Here is a 19,113-nt window from a genome sequence, read left to right on the forward strand (position 1 = left end):
TCGGGCAAAGCGGCGGTAGTTATTTGGCCTTGATCTACTCTCCACAGCTGACTCGTGTCCTGTAGGAAGTATTATATTTTAGCGCTTAGTAAACTTTTGCCCTTCTTGGAGTCGAAGACTGCGTTGGAAACGTCCTTAACAGTGCTAAGGGCGTCTCCAATTATCTTTAAACTCCTGCTAGCCTCTTGCAGTACCAGATCTAAACAGTGATTACTAATGACCATGGCTCACAGTCACTAAGTCTTTTTTGCACACCCGAAAAACGACCGGACGTATTCACCGCCCCATCAAAGCAGTGGCCACGTACACAGTGAAAGTCTAGGCCGAGGCGCAAAATAATGTCCTTGATGGCCGAGTACAGGGTCTCAGATCTACTGTCAGGCACGTTACCCAGCCAAAAAAGTAATGTGTAGGGAATATCCATATAATATAATGTATAAAGTATCAGATGTCCATATAATAATCGAACAAGTTCATATTATGGCCACAGAATATCCATATGAGCTTCAGTTTGATGACAGTGGACGTTTATATAATGCCCATATTTTGGCCACATATGGTCGCTCTGAGATATTTAAAGGACGCTGAAGAGATATTCATACAATATCTTTGTGGGTTGTGGAGGGAGGTTCCGGGAGTTCTACGCTGAATGTAATGATGTTGTGTCAATATAACAAAGCACTGGGCAAGACCACCATTATTGTTATGTATCTTTATTACCTAGTCCTGTACCCCACCACTGTGACAAAGCCAAGGTGCAGGCATAATCCACGCAAAACGAGGAATGGCGGACAACTACTCTGGAGAGGTCCCCACTTGATTTCGAGTGGCCTGTGAATATAATAGAGCACAATACAAAGTATTAAATAGTAGTCATGTAACTAAAAAATGCACTTTGTGGAGAAAAACGTGCATGCTAAAGCAGTTTCTGCTTGGAAAAAATTAGCTCCAACTAGGAATCAAAACCTTCAATGACGTGCTATTTGTACTAAATCATAGAACTTTTCAGAAAGTGACTGGATTTAGGCGCCATTTATCGCATGCTGTGCGATGTCAGTGCACGTTAAAGAACCCCAGGTGGTAGAAGTTTCCGGAGCCCTTCACTATGGCGTGTCTCATAGCCCGAGTTGCTTTGGGACGTTAAACCCCATAAAACAAACTTCTATTCAAAACAGTCCTTACCATTCCAGCGGAGAGAAAACACAAATTGCGAACGTTTTCTAGGTATGGAAACTGCTAAAAAATTGGAAACAAGATTTTTAAAATCCAGATTTATGAAATTGTCACCGTAGGCATCTTCAAATCATTTGAAGACAGATGTGATGTAAGGGCGCATGGGTTCTAAGCAATCAGTGGTTAGGGCGCTCGACTACTAAGCCAGGCAACCCAAGGTTTGATCCCGGCTGTGGAGGCTACACAGGCACCTTGCGTGCCTGTGTAGCAAAGTCAGTGCATGATAAAAAGAACTCAGATTGGTCGAAATTATCCACAGCCCTGCACTACAACGTCCCGCAAGTCGCTTTTTGACGTTAAAAAAATGACATCAGTTATAGGGCCAAAATCTGTCGCCAAAACATTGGAGGTCAGCTTGGAGTACCAAGCTGACGATTTTGTGAAATATATTTGCTTTTTCAGTTGAATACAAAGCATTCTATCTGCTCAATTAGCCTTAAATGAAACAATCTAAGCTACGGAGACTACACTCCAAGCTTTGTGAATTTGCAGTGCACCTAATTTGTACAAGGGGACTAAAAATGTTAGACTACATGAGGCAGCAAGCCAAAAAACTAATAGTGTGCACACAAATGCTCACAAAAATCAGAAGTATCTTTCTCCATAAAAGTGGATCACGAGGTATGTAATGTAACCTTTAGGTATGCCAGGTATATGCAGACAAGCACCCTTTTCGTCATCACTGTACACATAAAAACAGTCCCAAGCTCACAAAACGTAACCGTACGTAAACAAGAAGCTTATCACAAGCAAGAAATTATGAGCTCCAGAATTCTGATACGTGCATTGTTTCATATAGTCAAACAATAAAAAGCTGATTTCGTTTACAGCTGCGATTGGCCACCGAAGTAATGCAGAACACAGCGGCCCAGTGTTAGCAACTTCTGTCTTTTTAAGTTGTAGCCTACTATAATTCGACATTATTCCGGAGCCCTCCATTGACATTCGCTCATCCAAACGATGCTGCGAGTGCCGTTGCAACGGTTGGTTCCGGGATCATCGCGCAAAAATTGATGTCGACTAAGTATATTTTGCTTGCAAAATCTGCCGGTGATGGCGGTACCAGTCTTTCTTTTCTTGGTCTTCTCTGGATTAAAAGAGCTCCGTTTTCGGTGAGAGTGCATGGTCTCTTTTTGAATTGGAGCGTGGTACACAAAGTTCTATTTGCCCTCTGCGACCCGTCAAGGCTCGGTGCCACCAAAATTACCTTCAGAGTGTAGACCAACTATTGTACAGTCGCCCTGATTTTTAATAATATAGCGCGAGCGTCGACCGAACTGCTAATCACCGCCTTATAACGGCGATAAGCGTGCAACAAGGCGAGAGTTCGCGCAGGCGCACGAAGGCAGAGCGTCGTCTGCTACGCTGTTCCGAGCACGAGGACACACGCCCTGCCACAACATCAGTTCGCAAGACCCCGCCAAGTCGTTGAGCGCATGCGCATGATTAATATGTGATACTGCACGAGACATGATTTCTTTCTCTCTCTTGTTTTTTTGCCTATGACGGGAGGCCAGCCTGGCGATGCAAAGTTCTGATAAGAAAAAATAAAAGGAAAGAAATATAGCAGCACATTGAAACCATTGCCTGGATCGCGGTGGACTGGGTTCCAACCAGCTCTTTAATCAGCCTTGCAGTGTCTCGACGGTATAAAAAGTCATCGGTTGGAAGCCCGTTTATCGCGATCCAGGCAAATCGTCAGGCTGGCCTGCCGTAATAGGCAAAAAAAAAAAGAGAGAGAGAAAGGAATCACGTCTCATGCAGTCTCACATATTAATCTTGTGCATGCGCTCTACGGTTTGGCGGGATCTTGCGAACTGATATTGTGGCAGGGCGTGTGTCCTCGTGCTCGGAACAGCGTAGCAGACGACGCTCTGCCGTTATGCGCGTGCGCGAACTCTCGCCTTGTTGCCATGCTCCTGAGTCAATTGAGGTATGGTGACTATAACTGAGGTCTACTTCAATTCCCTAGCAAACAAAACCTTCTTGTGCTTCTTAAAGGAGCAGAGACACCAAATTTTTGCTTGGGTGCTTTCTTCTTTCAAATGACGCGTTAGACGGTAGTGTACATGATCAGCCCGTGGCAGCCACCTACGACCGCGAAATTGTAACTACTTGATGCTGTTTCTGTTTCGTTTTCATCAGCTGAACGATAGTGTGACAGTTGGTGTGTAGGTCACGTGAGATATGAAAAAAATAAACAGCAACATACCTACTCATAAGTCGTTTATTGTCATTCCAGCTCTTGATGCAGGTTAGTTTAAGTGTTGTAGTGAATTAGAACTACGTATCAAAACAGTATTTTGTGTTTCCTTTTCTGTCTGATGTGACCTACTACGCGTCACAGCCATTGGCCGGTTGATGAAACCGGAACCAAAAAAAAAGCATAGAGAAGAAAATAAAGTATAAATTTTTAGTGCTTGTAGCTGAATACCACGTGGTAAAATATGCATTTTAATGGCTAACGCATCATTTGAAAGAAGAAAATATTCAGTTAAAGTTAGTGTCTATGGTTCTTTAAGAGGAGTGTTTGTAGATCTTTACTTCCGTCTCATCAGGGATCGTCTACAGGCTTTTGGTAGCATAACGTCATTTGGCATTCCACGCACAGTGGTAACTCTTATGAAATTGAAGCTGGCGCTATTAGGAAGACCACAGAAAGAGGACGACACAGCAAACAAGAAAGCTGTTCTTTGTAGTCGTTCTTCTTTCGAGATAACAAAGCGTTCTTTTTTGTTGCGTCGTCCTCTATCTGTGGTCTTCCTAATAGCGCTAGATTCAATTCAAAGAAAAAGTGACCAAACAGCCTAGCACCAAGTTCTACTAAAACTCCGATGAGCTAGAGCAAAATGATAGCTTCCGGTTGTTTATGTTGTGCTTGCCCATCTACAAAATGGCTCAGCTCTAAACTTTTCTGAACTGAAAGCTGACTATTCCTTCTGCTTACGTCGTTGCCGATGTGTATCGGCTGATACCGCCTGACACGAATTCCGCACGCGTTTCCTAGAAACTTCTATGAGATTATAATATATGCCTACGGTTCCTTTTCTTTCAGCTCCTCGCCTTACCATTACTACGCCAGATTTCCTTACGACCAACGCGGTATGACCATTTACGTATTTAATTTACGCAAAAGCCTGAAACTCTTCCTTACTGCGCAAGAAATGGCCAATCTACTGGCTTTTAAACTTGGGATCTAGCATTCTGTCTTCCACTGACTATTAATAATGAGCACAAAATATTAACCCGCAGTACTGAACATTTGAAACGCCGCAATATGACTATGACTATATTTCAAAGACAGCAATTTGCTCGGCTGCTGACCCGAAAGACGCGGGTTCGATCCCGGTCGCGGCGGTTGAATTTCTTTGGAGGAGAAATTCTAGAGGCCCGTGTACTGTGCGATGTCAGTGCACGTTAAAGAACCCCAGGTGGTCGAAATTTCCGGAGCCCTCCACTACGGCGTCTCTCATAGCCTTAGTCGCTTTGGGACGTTAAACCCCATAAACCAAACCAAACCTAAACCAATTTATATTCAAAAATTCACTTATGCTTTCTAAAATAAGCATGAAAAAATATAGCCATTATTCCAAAGACTAAGCGTCTCCTTTTTTAAATTAAATTGTTTTTTTGGGGGGGGAAAGGAAATGACGCAGTATGTGTCTCAAATATTTCGGTGGACACCTGAATCGCGCCGTAAAGGAAGGGAGGAAAGTGGGAATGAAAGGAGAGAAAGAGGTGCCATAGTGGAGGTCTCCGCAATAATTTTGATCACCTGGGTATCTTTAACGTGCGCTGACTTCGCACAGCACGCGGGCGCATTTTCAGTTTCGCTTGCGTCGAAATGCTGCCGGCGCGGCCGGATTCGAACACGGCTACAGGAGCTCAGTAGCCGAGTGCCTTAACCACTGAGCCACCGTGGCTTGTCGTCTTCTTTTGCATGTTCCATTTTCGGAACATTGGCTTTACCCATATACAGGATGCAAATGTGCTCTCCAACCTAACGAACTGCGTTTTTTCTGCCAGACACATTGTTACGAGAACCAACCCATCGATATTTGTACCCCATTCAACGTAAGTGATTCTGTTTCTTTATCGCTAATTCTGATAAGTTTTTCTCCGTAATTCACACCGCAAGAGGCCGGGTCAGCCCGGAGGTATTTAAAATGTGTTTAATTTTTTTCGCATACTTGTCTTGTCGTTTCAGGAGAATGACACAGAGAAAGTGCGCGAACTGATAAACGTAAGTTCTTTGAAAAAAGGCATTGAATTTTGTACGCTAATAATGCAACGAAAATTGAATCTTTGCACGCAGATAATGGAACTTTATTCACAGGTTACGAACATTTATTTCGAACAAGTACGACCTGGGTAAAATAAGAAATTTATCCTCAGTAATTCTTTTTTTTTTTCAGTGCACCAACTTCGAGGCAGAGTACAAGGTACTAGCTCTGACGTATCAGTTAAACGATGCCCTGGCATCTACACTTCCTGAAGAGGAGCGAAACCAGAGCTTGTGTACGTACATTAGGCAGATATATTTACGAATTAATACCTATATATCTTGTGTGTAGTACATTTGCCGGAAGGCTATGCTTAGCCGTTCAGCTAAAGGCTACATCGACTGGCGGAGTCAAATATTGCAGTACTCTCCAAAGTATTCCACGTGACAGTCTCTATATAACGTCATTTATACTAATGACCCGCCGCCCTTAGATCATTTCTTCATACCCTAAATATTCAGTGCAGAAAAGAACGCGAGGCTACGAATCGCATGTAACAGGCAAAAGAGGCATTTGGAACACCGACAATGTTTTTCTAACCAGGGAGCTGTTATCGCAACAAAATACTTGCTAAGCACTCCGAATGCCACCGTACGAACAAATTGCGAATCACACTACTGCAATTGCTATTAGACAAAAAAGAATAAGTGGAATTAAGGCTACAGAACCTATATCATCAAAATAAAACACACTACAAATAGAGGAGAGAGAGAGAAAACTTTATTACAACAGGAATTCGTAGCACGCCCCAGGGTCCCCACACGACCCCACTCCACTCAAGTGTTTATGTTCCTGAGGTCCATAACGCTGGCAGCCCGGCTGGTGGCGATGGTCTGCACGGCCGGGTCCTCCGAGCGCAGCAGGGTCTCCCAGTCCTCTCAGGTCTTCAGGTTCTCTAAGTCCCGCGGGGGAGGGTCCGCCGGGCAGAGGTAAAGGATGTGGAGGGAAGAAGCGAAGGGTTCTGGGCATAGGGCGCATGCCGGAGTAGGGAAGGAGGGATGATAGTGGGCTAGGGTAAGGGGCGCGGGGAGAGTGTGTGTCTGTAATCTGCGCCAGAGTGTTGCGTGTCTGTTATCTAGGGAGGGGTGGGGCGGAGGGTAGAGCTGGCGTGAGGCTCTGTATACCTGGGTCAGCTCACTGAATGAGTGCATGCGCTCCTTCGTGAACCCCGCATCCGAGGCCACGTGAGCCCGGTTTAAAGAACCTCGGGCTAAAAGGTTGGCGGCCTCGTTTCCGGGATTCCCGGAGTGCGCAGGCACCCATATCAGCTCCACTTGGCGGGGCGGGGGTGCATCGGGCGAGTCCAGTATACCAAAAGCAGGGACATGGATTCGGCCTCGAGCAAAATTTAGAATCGTAGTTTTTGAATCACTGAAAATGTACCGGGCTTCTGTGCGGGTGATTGCGAGTGCAATGGCGGCTTCCTCTGCAGCCTCTGGGGAGGTGTTGGGAGGGAGAGGTAGTGTGATGAGGGCAGATAAAGAGGAGTCCGCGACAGCTGCTGTCGCTTCATCACCCGTGCAGGCAGCGTCCACCCATACGGTGTCCGGCTCGGAGCCGTACGCTCGATGGAGTGCCTGCGCACGGGCTCTGTGGCGCTGCTCATGGTGGACGGGTGCATGTTCCTCGGGAGCGGCCTGATGAGGAGCTCCCGGTGAAGGGATCGTGGGATGGCGAGGAGGGTTTGTCGTTGGCAGGTATTCTGATTCCGAGGGAGTCCAGGATATACCGACCTGTGGAGGTTTTTGTGAGCTTGATGTATTGGGCCTGTCGGTGGGCCTCCACCAGTTCCCCGATCGTGTTGTGGAGGCCCAAGCATAGTAATTTGTCAGTGGGTGTGTTGAGAGGAAGATGAAGTGCTACTTTGAATGCCTTGCGAATCAAAGCATCCAAAGCGTTTATATCATGTTTGGATAGTTGTTAGTACGGGGTAGTGTACAGCACACGGCTGAGGACAAAGGCATGAATGAGGCGACACAGGTCACGCTCCTTCATGCCTCTATGATGTCCCGAAACCCTGCGGATGAGGTGCGATATCGCGCCTACAACCTGCTTGAGTTTCTTCAGAGTGGTGGTGTTTTTTCCATCGTTCTGGATGTGCAGGCCCAATACACGGAGGGTGCCAACCTAAGGTACCGGTGCACCATTCAGTTCAATGGCAATGGGGGAGCGGGGACAGCGGTTGTTCTTAGGGCGGATGAGAAGCAGTTCGGACTTATCTTGGGAGCAAGACAGTCCGATGCTCCGTGCGTAATTTTGGGTGAGGGTGGCTGCTTCCTGTAAGGTGTTCTCTATGTCGCCGTCACTGCCGTAGGTGGTCCACAGGGTGATATTGTCGGCATAAAGAGTGTGCTTCAGATGGGGAATAGTTGCCAATTTTCGGGCGAGGGGGATGAGGGTAATGTTAAAGAGAAAGGGGGAAAGGACGGACCCTTGAAGGGTTCCGATAATCTGAAGCGTGTAGGAGGGGGAAGACAAAGGTCCGAAGTGTATCTCAGCCGTGTGGTCAGTGAGAAATGCTCGAATGTAGGCATACGTGCGCACACCCACATTCAATGGGGATAGGGCAGTCATGATCGCCTGATGTTCAATGCGATCAAAAGCTTTGGAAAGATCCAAAGCTAAGACTGCCTTGGTGTGACCTGGAAAAAGCGGGTCAAAAAGGTCGTGTGTGAGTTGCAGCATGGCGTCCTGTGCGGATAGATGGGGGCGGAATCCCACCATGCTATGCGGGTAAAGATTGTTGTCCGCCATGTGACTTGTGAGTCTCGCTAACACAACATGCTCGAGGAGCTTCCCGAGGCATGAGGTTAGCGAAATCGGGCGAAGGGTTTGAATGGTAAGTGGCTTGTTGGGTTTGGGTATGAATATTACCTTCGCGTGGCGCCACGACTGCGGGAGGCTACCCTCCCTCCAGCACTGGTTGAAGTATTTCGTAATCTGGGTGATCGATCGGTCGTCCAGATTACGGAGCATGGAGTTTGTGATTTGGTCTGGACCTGATGCGGAGTTGGCGCGGAGAATCACGAGGGCCGCTCTGACTTCCGTCTCCGTGATATCGGTGTCGAGTGTGGGATTTGCTTGTCCTGTGTAGTGGGGTAGAGGTGTGGGTGCACCTGGAGAGGAGTACATGGTTTGAAGTGTGTCTAGGAGGGTGTCGGGATCGTCAATGTGTTCATGTGTGAGGCGTGTAACGTGGTGCTGTGTTGCTGATTTGGTGCGTGTGGGGTCAATGAGGTGTCGGAGGAGTTGCCATGCGCGTTTGCTGCACAGGTTTCCTTCGATGCCGTCACATATCTGTCCCCACTTGGACCGGCAGAGCTCCTCAGAGTGTTGTTGGATTTGTGTCTGCAGCGCGGCCAGCCGCTTTTTAAGTGTCCTGTTAAGTTTGTTGCCTTTCCAGCGTTCCAGGAGGCTGTGATAAGCTTCCCAGAGGTGGGCTAGGCGTGTGTCGAGTGTAGGGGTTTCGGTTGTAGTTTAAATGTGTCGCGTGTTTTGGTGAACGTCATGCCTGAGTGATTGCACCCATGCGTCGATGTCCGCGATGGGAATGTCTGGGAGGGCGGTGCGTACAGCGCGAAAGGCATACCAGTTAATGAGTTTGTGTGTTGTATTTGCGTGACGGGGGTGGTTTGTACGGGACAGTGATTTGTATAATGTAATGATCACTGCCCAGTGTATGTTGTGTTCTGTTCCCGGTAACGCCGCGGATACAGCGGCTCAGCGTCAGGTCCGGACTGGTGTCCATGCTGACACTGTTGCCGATCCGCGTAGGCGTCTGAAACGTGTTGTGCACAGTGAGTTGGAGGTTCTGCAGGAGCAGCCAGAGCCTGCGACCTCGATGTGTCGTGGTTGTGTATCCCCAGTCAGTATGCTGACTGTTGAAGTCCCCGCCGATGAGTAGGGGATGTTTCCCTGCTAGATGATGTAGGTCTCGCAGAAGTGATTCTAGCGAGGCGATCGGCTGGGACGGGGGGTGGTATATGTTTGCTATAAATATAGAAGGAAGGGAATGTGTGTGATGTATAAGTTCAGTGATCACGCAGGGCGTCTCAGACGTGATGTGGTGAGTTTTCTAGGTGAGGCTGCGGTGGACAAGTGTGGACGCCCTGGGTGTGTTAGTGGTATCTGAATGTGTAGATGTGTAGCTGGGGAGGGTTGCCCGGTGCGCAGTCTCCTGGAGCAGAAGTATGTAGAGGTAAGTGTTGAAAACTGTGAAAAAATGTGCTTTACGGCAGCTTTCGTCTTTTTTCCCCCTGATGCGCTCTAAATGCGCTGAAATAAATGAATTTGAAATGAAAAGCACATATCTGGCTGCCTGAAAGAGTGCAAAGAAAACAAATTACTGAAAGAAAGTCTAGTGAAGCACCGAAGCACGGCTTTCACCTGTGCTGGCAGACCGCCACCGCCCGGAAAGCAATATTTGTTTACGCTCAAGTCAGCTCATTCTCCCATGGCATTCATGTAGTAGGAGGGAATGAGGAGATGGGGAATAAGTGAGCAGGCCCACACAAAAGGCTAAAGTATTGGAATGGTGTCTGCAGCGCGGATACTGAGGCAAGCCCAATAAATCTCGCAAATTATGAAGGACTATAGAGGTTCAGTTACTTTTCGAGGCCGAAGGAGGTCTGCCGGCCTGTGTCGTGAAAGCAACAGATGAGAATGCGGGTAGCTTCGCCTAGCGAGGCTAAACTTAACTTGTAGACAGAAGTTGGTTGGGCAAAGGGACGTGCGGCTTGAAGCTACTTTCCTGACATAATGGGAAAACGTTAGTAAAGTAAGCTAGAAGGAGCTTGATGGCTTCACTGCACACTAGGAAAGCCATGCAAATAAAGATTGTTTTGATTTTAGTTCGGTTTATAGGGTTTAACATCCCGAAGCGACTCAAACTATGAGGAAGGACGGCGTAGTGGAGGGCTCCGGAAATTTCGACCACCTGGGGATCTTTAACGTGCACTGACATCGCACAGCACATGGGCCTCTAGAATTTCGCCTCCATCGTAATTCGCCCGGAAAAACAAAATAAAATTGCGCTGACCGCGGTAGCTTGAACAGTGGGGATAGGTGATCGGGAAGTATGTAGCGGCAGGCCAGCCGTTAGTCCACAATGATGTTATTCTGATGGCAAAAAGATGGTCACATATGAGTATTGAGCAGTCGCCCTACCGCATTGGTTTCTATATTTGTAATGACGCCTACGTTTAGTTTCATGCTGCATTTGATCTGCGCGGTTGTGGACTCAAAGCCTCCTTCGCTACGTTGAGGCTAGCATCTTTGCATAACGAGTCAGTTCTCTTCGGTAAAATGCAGTTCATTGGCTTTCACACATTGGTCGTCGTCATCGCTTCAGCTTGATCGATGGTTACGACGTCTGATTCTATTATTTTCCTCCGTTGACGTGCACACATTGGTCGTCGTCATCGCTTCAGCTTGATCGATCGCTACGACGTGTGATTATATTATTTTCCTCCTTTGACGTCCCCCACCTCTGTGCATGCGGCAAAGTTAGCGGCCCAGTTGGTTCCAGTCGACGAGGAGTGGGATGCTGTCGGCGGTGGTCACTCTCGCCCTAGTTAGACTTGCTGCCCGCGGGATGGGACAGATGACCAAGCGATAAAGCGACCATTGTAGAGGACCAGCAAGTATGCAGGCCACATTGCTGCTTATATAAAACTTTCTCTTCCAAACTGAAGGTCGTTACTTCAAGAAATCGGTTCTTATCTCCGCGTTTTGTCCTCGTGGGGACTTTGGAAATAATAGAGGTGTTTCGAGTCTTTCAAGCTGCCTTGACGGAATTTTTACGTTCACCGATGAATGCTTTCACAGCTGAGTGGATGACGTTGTGCTCCAGTGTTTGAACTGAAGGGGGCGGGGGGACTGTAGACGTCGAAGGGGTAGCAGCAGTGTAGAAAGTCTGCCATCATTAGTCATGTAGCCCTAGGTGGCCCTAATTCAAAGGCGGTATTGCGTGTGTCTATGGAGGCGGAAAGCTTTGAACAGGATCCCATTTCCGGTCATCTGGGTCACTAGGGGACACGAGGAGGCGCACTCACGGTGCCGGGGGTGAGTGCGTCAAAGGAAACCCGCTCATTATGCCGTTAAGGGCATGCTTGCCGCAGTTTTCTTCCCAGTCGAACTTGTTAACTTGAAACAATCTGATTTCATGCAGCTAGGACTGATTTCATCGTGCGATGGTGCTCCACGGGAAAGCCTCTGCCAAAGTACCTCTACAACTTGACGTGCGAGGACTATCTGGGCATGGTCCAGGTTACGTGTGGGAAATCCGTTACATTTAACGCTCCCGACGTCAACGAACTGAGCCAAGTAAGTGCAGAAAAGGAAGTTCTGTTTTTAAAGCGGTAGCATAAAAGCCTTATCGGGACAAACATGTGCTGTCGGTAATAAATGCCGCCCATTAAATGAAGTGCCGTCCACAGACCGCGTTATTCCAATTAACTGCAGCGTAGTGGCGTCACCAGACCGGAACTGATGTCACTTGCGAAGAATGCACCAACAGTTTCTTGTTATCACGTTGTCAACACTATGGTCAATAGGTATCCTGTGAACATTTTTGCAGGTCTCACAAATAAAATGAAATCAGAATTTCATCCCGGCATATATAAACTAGAAAATGACGACTGCGGTTGTTATCACATCCGCAATTTCGTCCACTTGGCTTTCGCATTCTAGTACTGACTTGCATATAACTGCGTAAGCAGGTTCACTGGAATAGAGTATCGAGGCACCCTAGGCCTGCGTAAAGTTAAAGGCCTGAGCTTGTAAAGCTAGGGCCTCCGTCGTTAAGGGTTCGTGTCTCCGAAGTGATATGAACAGAATGCGAGACCGCTGAAGGGAGCCATTGAAACTGTCGCGCCATATCCTTGAGGCGCAGCTGAAGTGTCCCTCGTATTTTCGCAGGCTACGGATGATGAATTTTACACTTCCGTTTTTCTGGCGCTCAGTTAGCAAACTATGCACGACTAATGTGCTTTCACCCTGATTCTTAAAGGTCGATGCGGATGCTCATTGTTGATATCACCGATGAGATGGCGGTGAGAGCGTGCTAGTAGACGCTGAACAACATTTCTTATCTGACTAAATAGCTTGTTAATTAACACAAGCTTGGAAAATCTCCACTTTTGATTGCCGTGTACAACATCTTGTTTTTTTTTTTATTCACCTTCGTTGACCTGAACATGACCTGAATGCGTGTATGTTTTTCTTATTTTCAAGTACTCCCAGTACCATGAAATCGAGCAGCTGTGTACGGAAGGACAATCTTTCACAGTAAGTACGGCCAGTTATTGCCGTCTGTATACACTTAGGAACAGTTGCTAGAACCATAATATTCAACACTTGTTTTATCTCTTGTAACAAGTTTTCATTTTTAACATGTCGCAGTCGGCGGCTAAAAAGCAGTTAAGAGTGGTTTTCTATATCGAAATGGCAAATACTCATAACATAAGCGTCGCTACAACGAAATGCAGAATTGTGAGCTCTGAAAAAGCGGAAGTAACTGCCACTTGAAGATTGTTCCTCCTTTGAACCATATACAGTATCTAAATACAGAATTCAGTTGTTTCTTGCGGCTTCGATAAGTGTTTAGCACTGCTCTTAAAAATTTTTGCTTGTGAGAAAAAGCACATTTACATTTACCGCATTGCATGGAAGCTGCCACCAGTTCTGCTTAAATATTTAGAGCAAGATTCATGTAAGTATAATTAAATACATTTGATATAAAATGAACAGAAACGATTGCAATGGTGCAGTATAAAGTACCACAGTCTAGAAGCTATTGAATTTTGTGAATAAAAAGCATTGTGTGTGGTTGATTCCTGAGCCTTAAATAACGCCCATAAAAATCTCAAAGGACTTCCTTGGAACAATTTCGGCGCAAAAATAACTTTAAAAAATTCAGAAAAAAAAGTGACAGGATGATTACCACTGTGTATCCCGAGATTCAGTGACAGCTGACAATGCATTTATATTTAGCGATATATCGAGGTAGTAACTATGAAAGGGACTTCATATCAATCAATCAATCAATCAATTTTATTTCCTTAAAGACCCCTTTTCAGGGGCATTACATAAGGGGTGGGTACAACGTTTGGTGCGACAAAGTAATCATGCGTTATGATGATGACAAAAAGGTGTTAGCTCTGCGTGCGAAGTTCGCGGGACAGGTTATTGTTGCAATGTCAGCGGGAAGGCCATTCCAGTCCGCGGCGGTGCGTGAAAAAAATGAAGCTGCGAAGGTGACTGTGCGTGCACGTGGACGGCTGATCTGGAGTTGATGGAGAGTGCGGTGAGATATGCGTGCCGGAGGGACCATGTAGGGTGCAGTTCGTAGATGGCTGTAAAAGAACTTGTGAAATAATAAAAGACTGGCTGTGCGGCGGCGCAGCTCGAGTGGCTGTATTCCTGAAAGCGATTTCAGATATGTAACACTCATGCTGTAATGATATGAAGAATGAATAAATCTGACTGCGCGGTTTTGCAAAATTCCTAATGCGTTGGTTAGATAAGCTTGATGTGGATGCCAAATGGGTGATGCGTATTCTGATTTCGATTTCACAAGTGTTTCGTAAGCTAATAACCTAACATGCATGGGCGCATCGTGTAGATGACGTTTTAGAAAACCAAGGGATTTGTTAGCTGAAGAAATGATGTTAGTTATATGCGTTTTCCAGGAGAGGTCAGCGCACAAGGTTACGCCTAAGTATTTGTATGATTCTACTGGCAGCACGGGAACGGAGTCTATGTGATAGAAGGGCACGAGCGGGTTACGGCGGCGATGAAAAGAGAGTACGTTGCATTTGTGAGGGTTAAGCTCCATTAGCCAAATTTTACACCAATCCCGAATCTTGTTAAGGATGTTTTGGAGAGATAATTGATCAGAATTGTTATTAACTGCTTCATAAATAACGCAATCGTCAGCAAACATGCGAATTTTACAAGAAACATGCGAGGGCAAATCATTTATGTATATTAAAAACAAAAGGGGACCTAGTACGGAACCTTGAGGGACGCCAGATGTTACAGGAAGGAAGCTGGAAGTGTGTTCATTTACAAAGACGGACTGAGTGCGGTTAGTTAGGAATTCTTTAATCCATGCAACAACATTAGGATCGATATTAAGGTTAGATAACTTGTACAACAGGCGTTTGTGGGGAACTTTATCGAAGGCTTTTTTAAAATCAAGAAATATAGCGTCAGTTTGCAGGTTAAGATCTAGGTTGGCATGCAAGTCATGAATAAAAAGGGCTAGTTGAGTGTCGCAAGAAAAGCCTTTCCGGAACCCGTGCTGCGCAGGATGAAAAAAATTGTTCGAATCCAAGAAGGCAATGACATGGGAGAATATGACGTGTTCCATTAGCTTGCAAGGCACGCTTGTTAAAGAAATGGGGCGATAATTTAATGGAGAATTTGTGTTACCGGATTTGAAGACTGGAATGACCTTCCCATTTTTCCAGTCACGAGGAAGTTGGCCAGAAGAGAGTGACTGCTGGAATAGCAAACATAAGTAACTGGCACTGGTGAGTTTCGTATTCTTAAGAAACTTGGCGTTGACATTATCGAAACCGGCCGAAGATGAAAGTTTCATTTTATCGATTAGTGACAGAATTCCCGATGCGTTAAATTCAACAGGTGACATAACATTATAAATAAAAGTGTTTGGCACACAAAAGGGGGCATCATATTCATTAGTGAACACTGATTGAAATGCAACATTGAACATGTGAGCACACTCTGCATGAGTAAGCACGTCTCCTGCTTCATTTGTTCTAGAGAGCTGTTTTGATTTTACACTCGTACTTGCTTTTTGACTGGCTCTCCTCTCCAGACCGTAGCCCTATAACAGGCGCGCAGTGCCGCCGATGCTCCCCCCTTCTAGCGGCGCGTTTAGCAGCAGTTACCACAGATACACCGTGCTACAATCCTCCGCTCTCACTCTACCCTCCTTGTTGCACGGTAGTCGCCTTCCGTACGGCTCTGGCGGTAATCACTTGCCGGTTACGGATTACTCCGCTCACGTCAGACCATCCTCCGTCCATAGTAACTGTCTTCGGAGTGGTTTCCATGGCAACGCACTGATTCGATACGCCAGGGACTACTACTAGGCCGGCGTGTGTCGTTGTAAAAATAAGCGATCTCTCCTTCTGCACCAGAACAGCTTAAAAAGTTGTCTCTAGATATCATCATCTTTATCATCATCATCAGCCGGACTACGCCCACTGCAGGACAAATGCCTCTCCCATGTCTCTCCAATTAACCCTGTCCCTTTGCCAGCTGCGGCCACCGTATCCCCGCAAATTTCATAATCTCCTCCGCCCACCTAACTTTCTGCCGCCCCCTGCTACGCTTGCCTTCTCTTGGAATCCACTCCGTTACTCCTTAAGAACCAGCGCTTTCTTGCTTTCGCATTACGTGCCCTGCCCCAAGCCCATTTCTTCCTCTTGATTTCCACTGGGATATCATTAGCCCGCGTTAATTTTCTCACCCACTCTGCGCGCTTCCGGTCTCCTAACCTTACACCAATCATTTTTCTTTCCACAGCTCACGGCGTTGTCCTAAGCTAAACCCTTTTCGTTAGCCTCCGTGAGGGACAAAGTATCCATGGTAAAACAGCGCGAAAAAAAACACGAGGACGGAACAAACACGACAACACGAGCGCTGAGCTCGTGTTTGTTCCGTGTTCGTGTTTTTTTTCGCGCTGTTTTACCATGGATAGTAATAACCAACTTGCCCACCTTTCTGTACTTCTAAAGGACAAAGTATAGATGGTATAGCGAGTATAGCGAGGGACAAAGTATAGGTATCCGTCGCCTGTGGCGACAAGGTTGCAAAGCGCATCTGCAGGGCATCTTGAAGTGAATATTGCGAAAAAAACATCCTAGGCGACCCTCGGTGAATCGTTTGAATGCGTTAGAAGCCAAACGTTCGTTATATCCGAGGTGGTACAATTAGGTTGGTTATATCCGAGATCAACGCACTAAGTACGTTACATCTGAGGTCCACACACAAGAGTTCGTTATATCCGAGGTAAGAACGAAAGTTTGTTATATCCAAGATTAACATGTGAAAGTTCGTCGCCACCTGCCACCATGTATATGGACAGACAGAGCTTGCCGTTCCTATTTGCATTGACCCTTTCAATACTAACTTATTAATAACGTTAACCTGGCTTAGACAGCAAGGTAAATAAAACGTTTCGCTCAAAATGCGGAGTCAGTTTCAGATACATCGATGCTCGCACTAAAAAGCCAGCTGGACGGGAATATCGTGACCGCTAGTCATAAATGACACGCATTACTTGCAGCGGAGAACCTTCTCTGACTTGGTTAATAAACTAAAGGTAAGTAATAGTCTTGCTATACATGTTATATGCTACAAACCAAGCAAATTTGTTGCTATCATACCCAGATATTCTGGAGAAAAGCATTTTTTAGCGGGAAATATCTTATGAGCGCAATTTTTATATATATTGTAAGATATTACTATAACACTCAATATATATTCAACTCTCCCGTCAGCACACTGGCAACTGTTTTGCCATTAATGTTTTTGCTGTCGTCAGAAATCTTCCCCATTGTCTTTCTATGTTCTATGGCGATCTCGACTGCTCAATGCAAGCGATGGAAAAACCTTGAAAGAAAGATTTTGCTAACATTCGAAGAATGAACTATTGCCTTCAATAATTAGAAAACAGCACATTACAATATTCCAATACTAAAAAATGTGGTCCAAGAATGTTGGACACGGATAAACGGGGACGCTCAAGTTTCGGCTGCTTCTTTTATAAAAAAGGTCCTGATACGGTGTTTCGTGACGATTACTTCAGATTATTCCACTGGCATGAAAAACATTACCGCTAAATTAGTCTTTTGACCGGCGACATGAAGATGACACTTCCTTATGATAGCGATAACTAATAAACTAATGTACCTCCCGAAATCTGAAGTTAATCCAAGATAACTTCTGGAAGAGAAATTTTTAACTACCTTTTTCTGGGTGGTATAGAATAAGGTTGCATTTTACAAAAAGCCGCGAACGCTGTTGTCGTTGCTAGCGATGGCGTAGGACTACTTCTCGTCTACCGTTCCACTTTATGTAGACGTCACTGCATATGGGAGATTGGAAGAGAGAAATACTCTTTTTTTTTATTCGAGCTGTTTGCCGTCAGGCATAATGAAAAAGGAAAGAAAGTTATAAAAAGGAGTGCAAACAAGCCTCGCTTAAAAAGCGGCAAAAGTTCGTGATATAGCGATTATCTAGAGTCCACTTGGTATAGTCGTCTGCAACGTCCCATCGCAGGCCAACCTTTCTTAGTAAACGCCGTCTCACGGAAGCTGTAGCCGGGCAAGTCCATACTGAAGCAGACAACTGTCTCAGCGAAAAAAAAAAAACAGTGTGATGAAAAATACTCTTTTTTTCGCTGAGACAGTTGTCTGCTTCAGTATCCGCGGAGAAATGTTGCCAGCTGAAAGGATCTTACGATACTTTTCAATAAAACACACGGTTAACGGACGTTATTGCGACATCCCAGGCGGCGCCGGCCGACTGCCGACCATGGGCTGTTAAGTGGCTCCTCGTCGGCAGCCGACTAAATCGGCAAAAGAAGCTCGGAAAATCATCGCACCGTGAGCACATGCCAGGCTGCTTGGCTCAAGGCTGGCGTCCAAGGTCAGGCCAGCCTTCAGCCCTGACATAAAACCACCAGGCATCCCTTAAAGAGCTTGGCATATGCAGATGGCCCTATGTGGAGCCTACATGCACCATTTACCACGGCACCTTAAAAACTGCGCTTTGGTTTTATTCAGGACTGTTGGCGGTACATTAAGTTCTTTTAGCGGTTTAATATCGGATTAAAAAAACATTGTCTTTTTGCCAGCGTCATTATATCCAGAATCCCTGGCATCCTACAGTGTGGGCAATTTCTAGAAATGGAATGCGCTTGTTCCTTCATGGCTACCTCCACACACTGTTCATTAAATTACATAAAGGTGTTTTTCTACCTACACTGAACTTGCACAAAAAACGTAGCACAAGCGTTGGTTCACGTGTAAGTTATCCGAAGCCACTGTTTTAAAGTAAAATTCACTGGATGCGCCGATTCACGAATACAAATAGTTGAGCCTACCAGTGATAACGGTTTTTTTAGTGCATTCACTCCAGCATCATGCCACTTCTGCCGTTCGTGGAATACTACCACGCCTAATTACTTTCAAGATCTTGGAGTGGAGAAAGTACGAAACTAGCTAGTAGAGTACAAAAGTGCAAAGAGTATAAAAAGTAGTAAGTCATAGAAAATTTAAGTTGTCGGCTCTTTTTTATTTTTAATTGTTTCTAATTAACCTGGCCATGCACTGCTAATGGACCTAAATTCTGTGGCACCCAAATGAAACACAGTGAGACACTCGCGACTGAGCACTCATTCATTCATTCATTCATTCATTCATTCATTCATTCATTCATTCATTCATTCATTCATTCATTCATTCATTCATCAATTTTGCACCATGGAGGAGCGAAATAACTTAGAAAAGGCAGTTACGTCACATTTTTTGAAGCCCGCTTCTGTTGCGTCTTCTGTTGC

The 19,113-nt window shown here is 45.7% G+C and overlaps 1 protein-coding gene across 1 annotated transcript; it reads left to right on the plus strand.

The window, feature by feature from the left end:
* Positions 1 to 347: 347 nt before the first annotated feature.
* LOC149328216 (uncharacterized) lies at positions 348 to 18,735 on the plus strand. Its single transcript, XM_089558938.1, has 9 exons — positions 348 to 381; positions 4,289 to 4,335; positions 5,260 to 5,307; positions 5,441 to 5,476; positions 5,649 to 5,751; positions 11,686 to 11,840; positions 12,750 to 12,803; positions 16,837 to 16,872; positions 18,679 to 18,735. The coding sequence occupies exons 1-9, from the start codon at positions 348 to 350 to the stop codon at positions 18,733 to 18,735; spliced, it is 570 nt and encodes a 189-aa protein (XP_089415064.1).
* The last annotated feature ends 378 nt before the right edge of the window (positions 18,736 to 19,113 follow it).

Source organism: Amblyomma mixtum, chromosome 9, assembly GCF_055824585.1.
Source record: "Amblyomma mixtum isolate Tamu chromosome 9, ASM5582458v1, whole genome shotgun sequence".
Classification (NCBI taxonomy): Eukaryota; Metazoa; Arthropoda; class Arachnida; order Ixodida; family Ixodidae; genus Amblyomma; species Amblyomma mixtum.

Excerpts from the sequence above, each read along its gene's own strand:
- LOC149328216 (XM_089558938.1), top strand. The coding sequence starts at position 348 with ATGGCCGAGTACAGGGTCTCAGATCTACTGTCAG. Across the intron at positions 4,336-5,259 it reads ATTTCCTTACGACCAACGCG|ACACATTGTTACGAGAACCA; the intron begins GTATGACCATTT and ends TTTTTCTGCCAG. Across the intron at positions 12,804-16,836 it reads CGGAAGGACAATCTTTCACA|CGGAGAACCTTCTCTGACTT; the intron begins GTAAGTACGGCC and ends CATTACTTGCAG.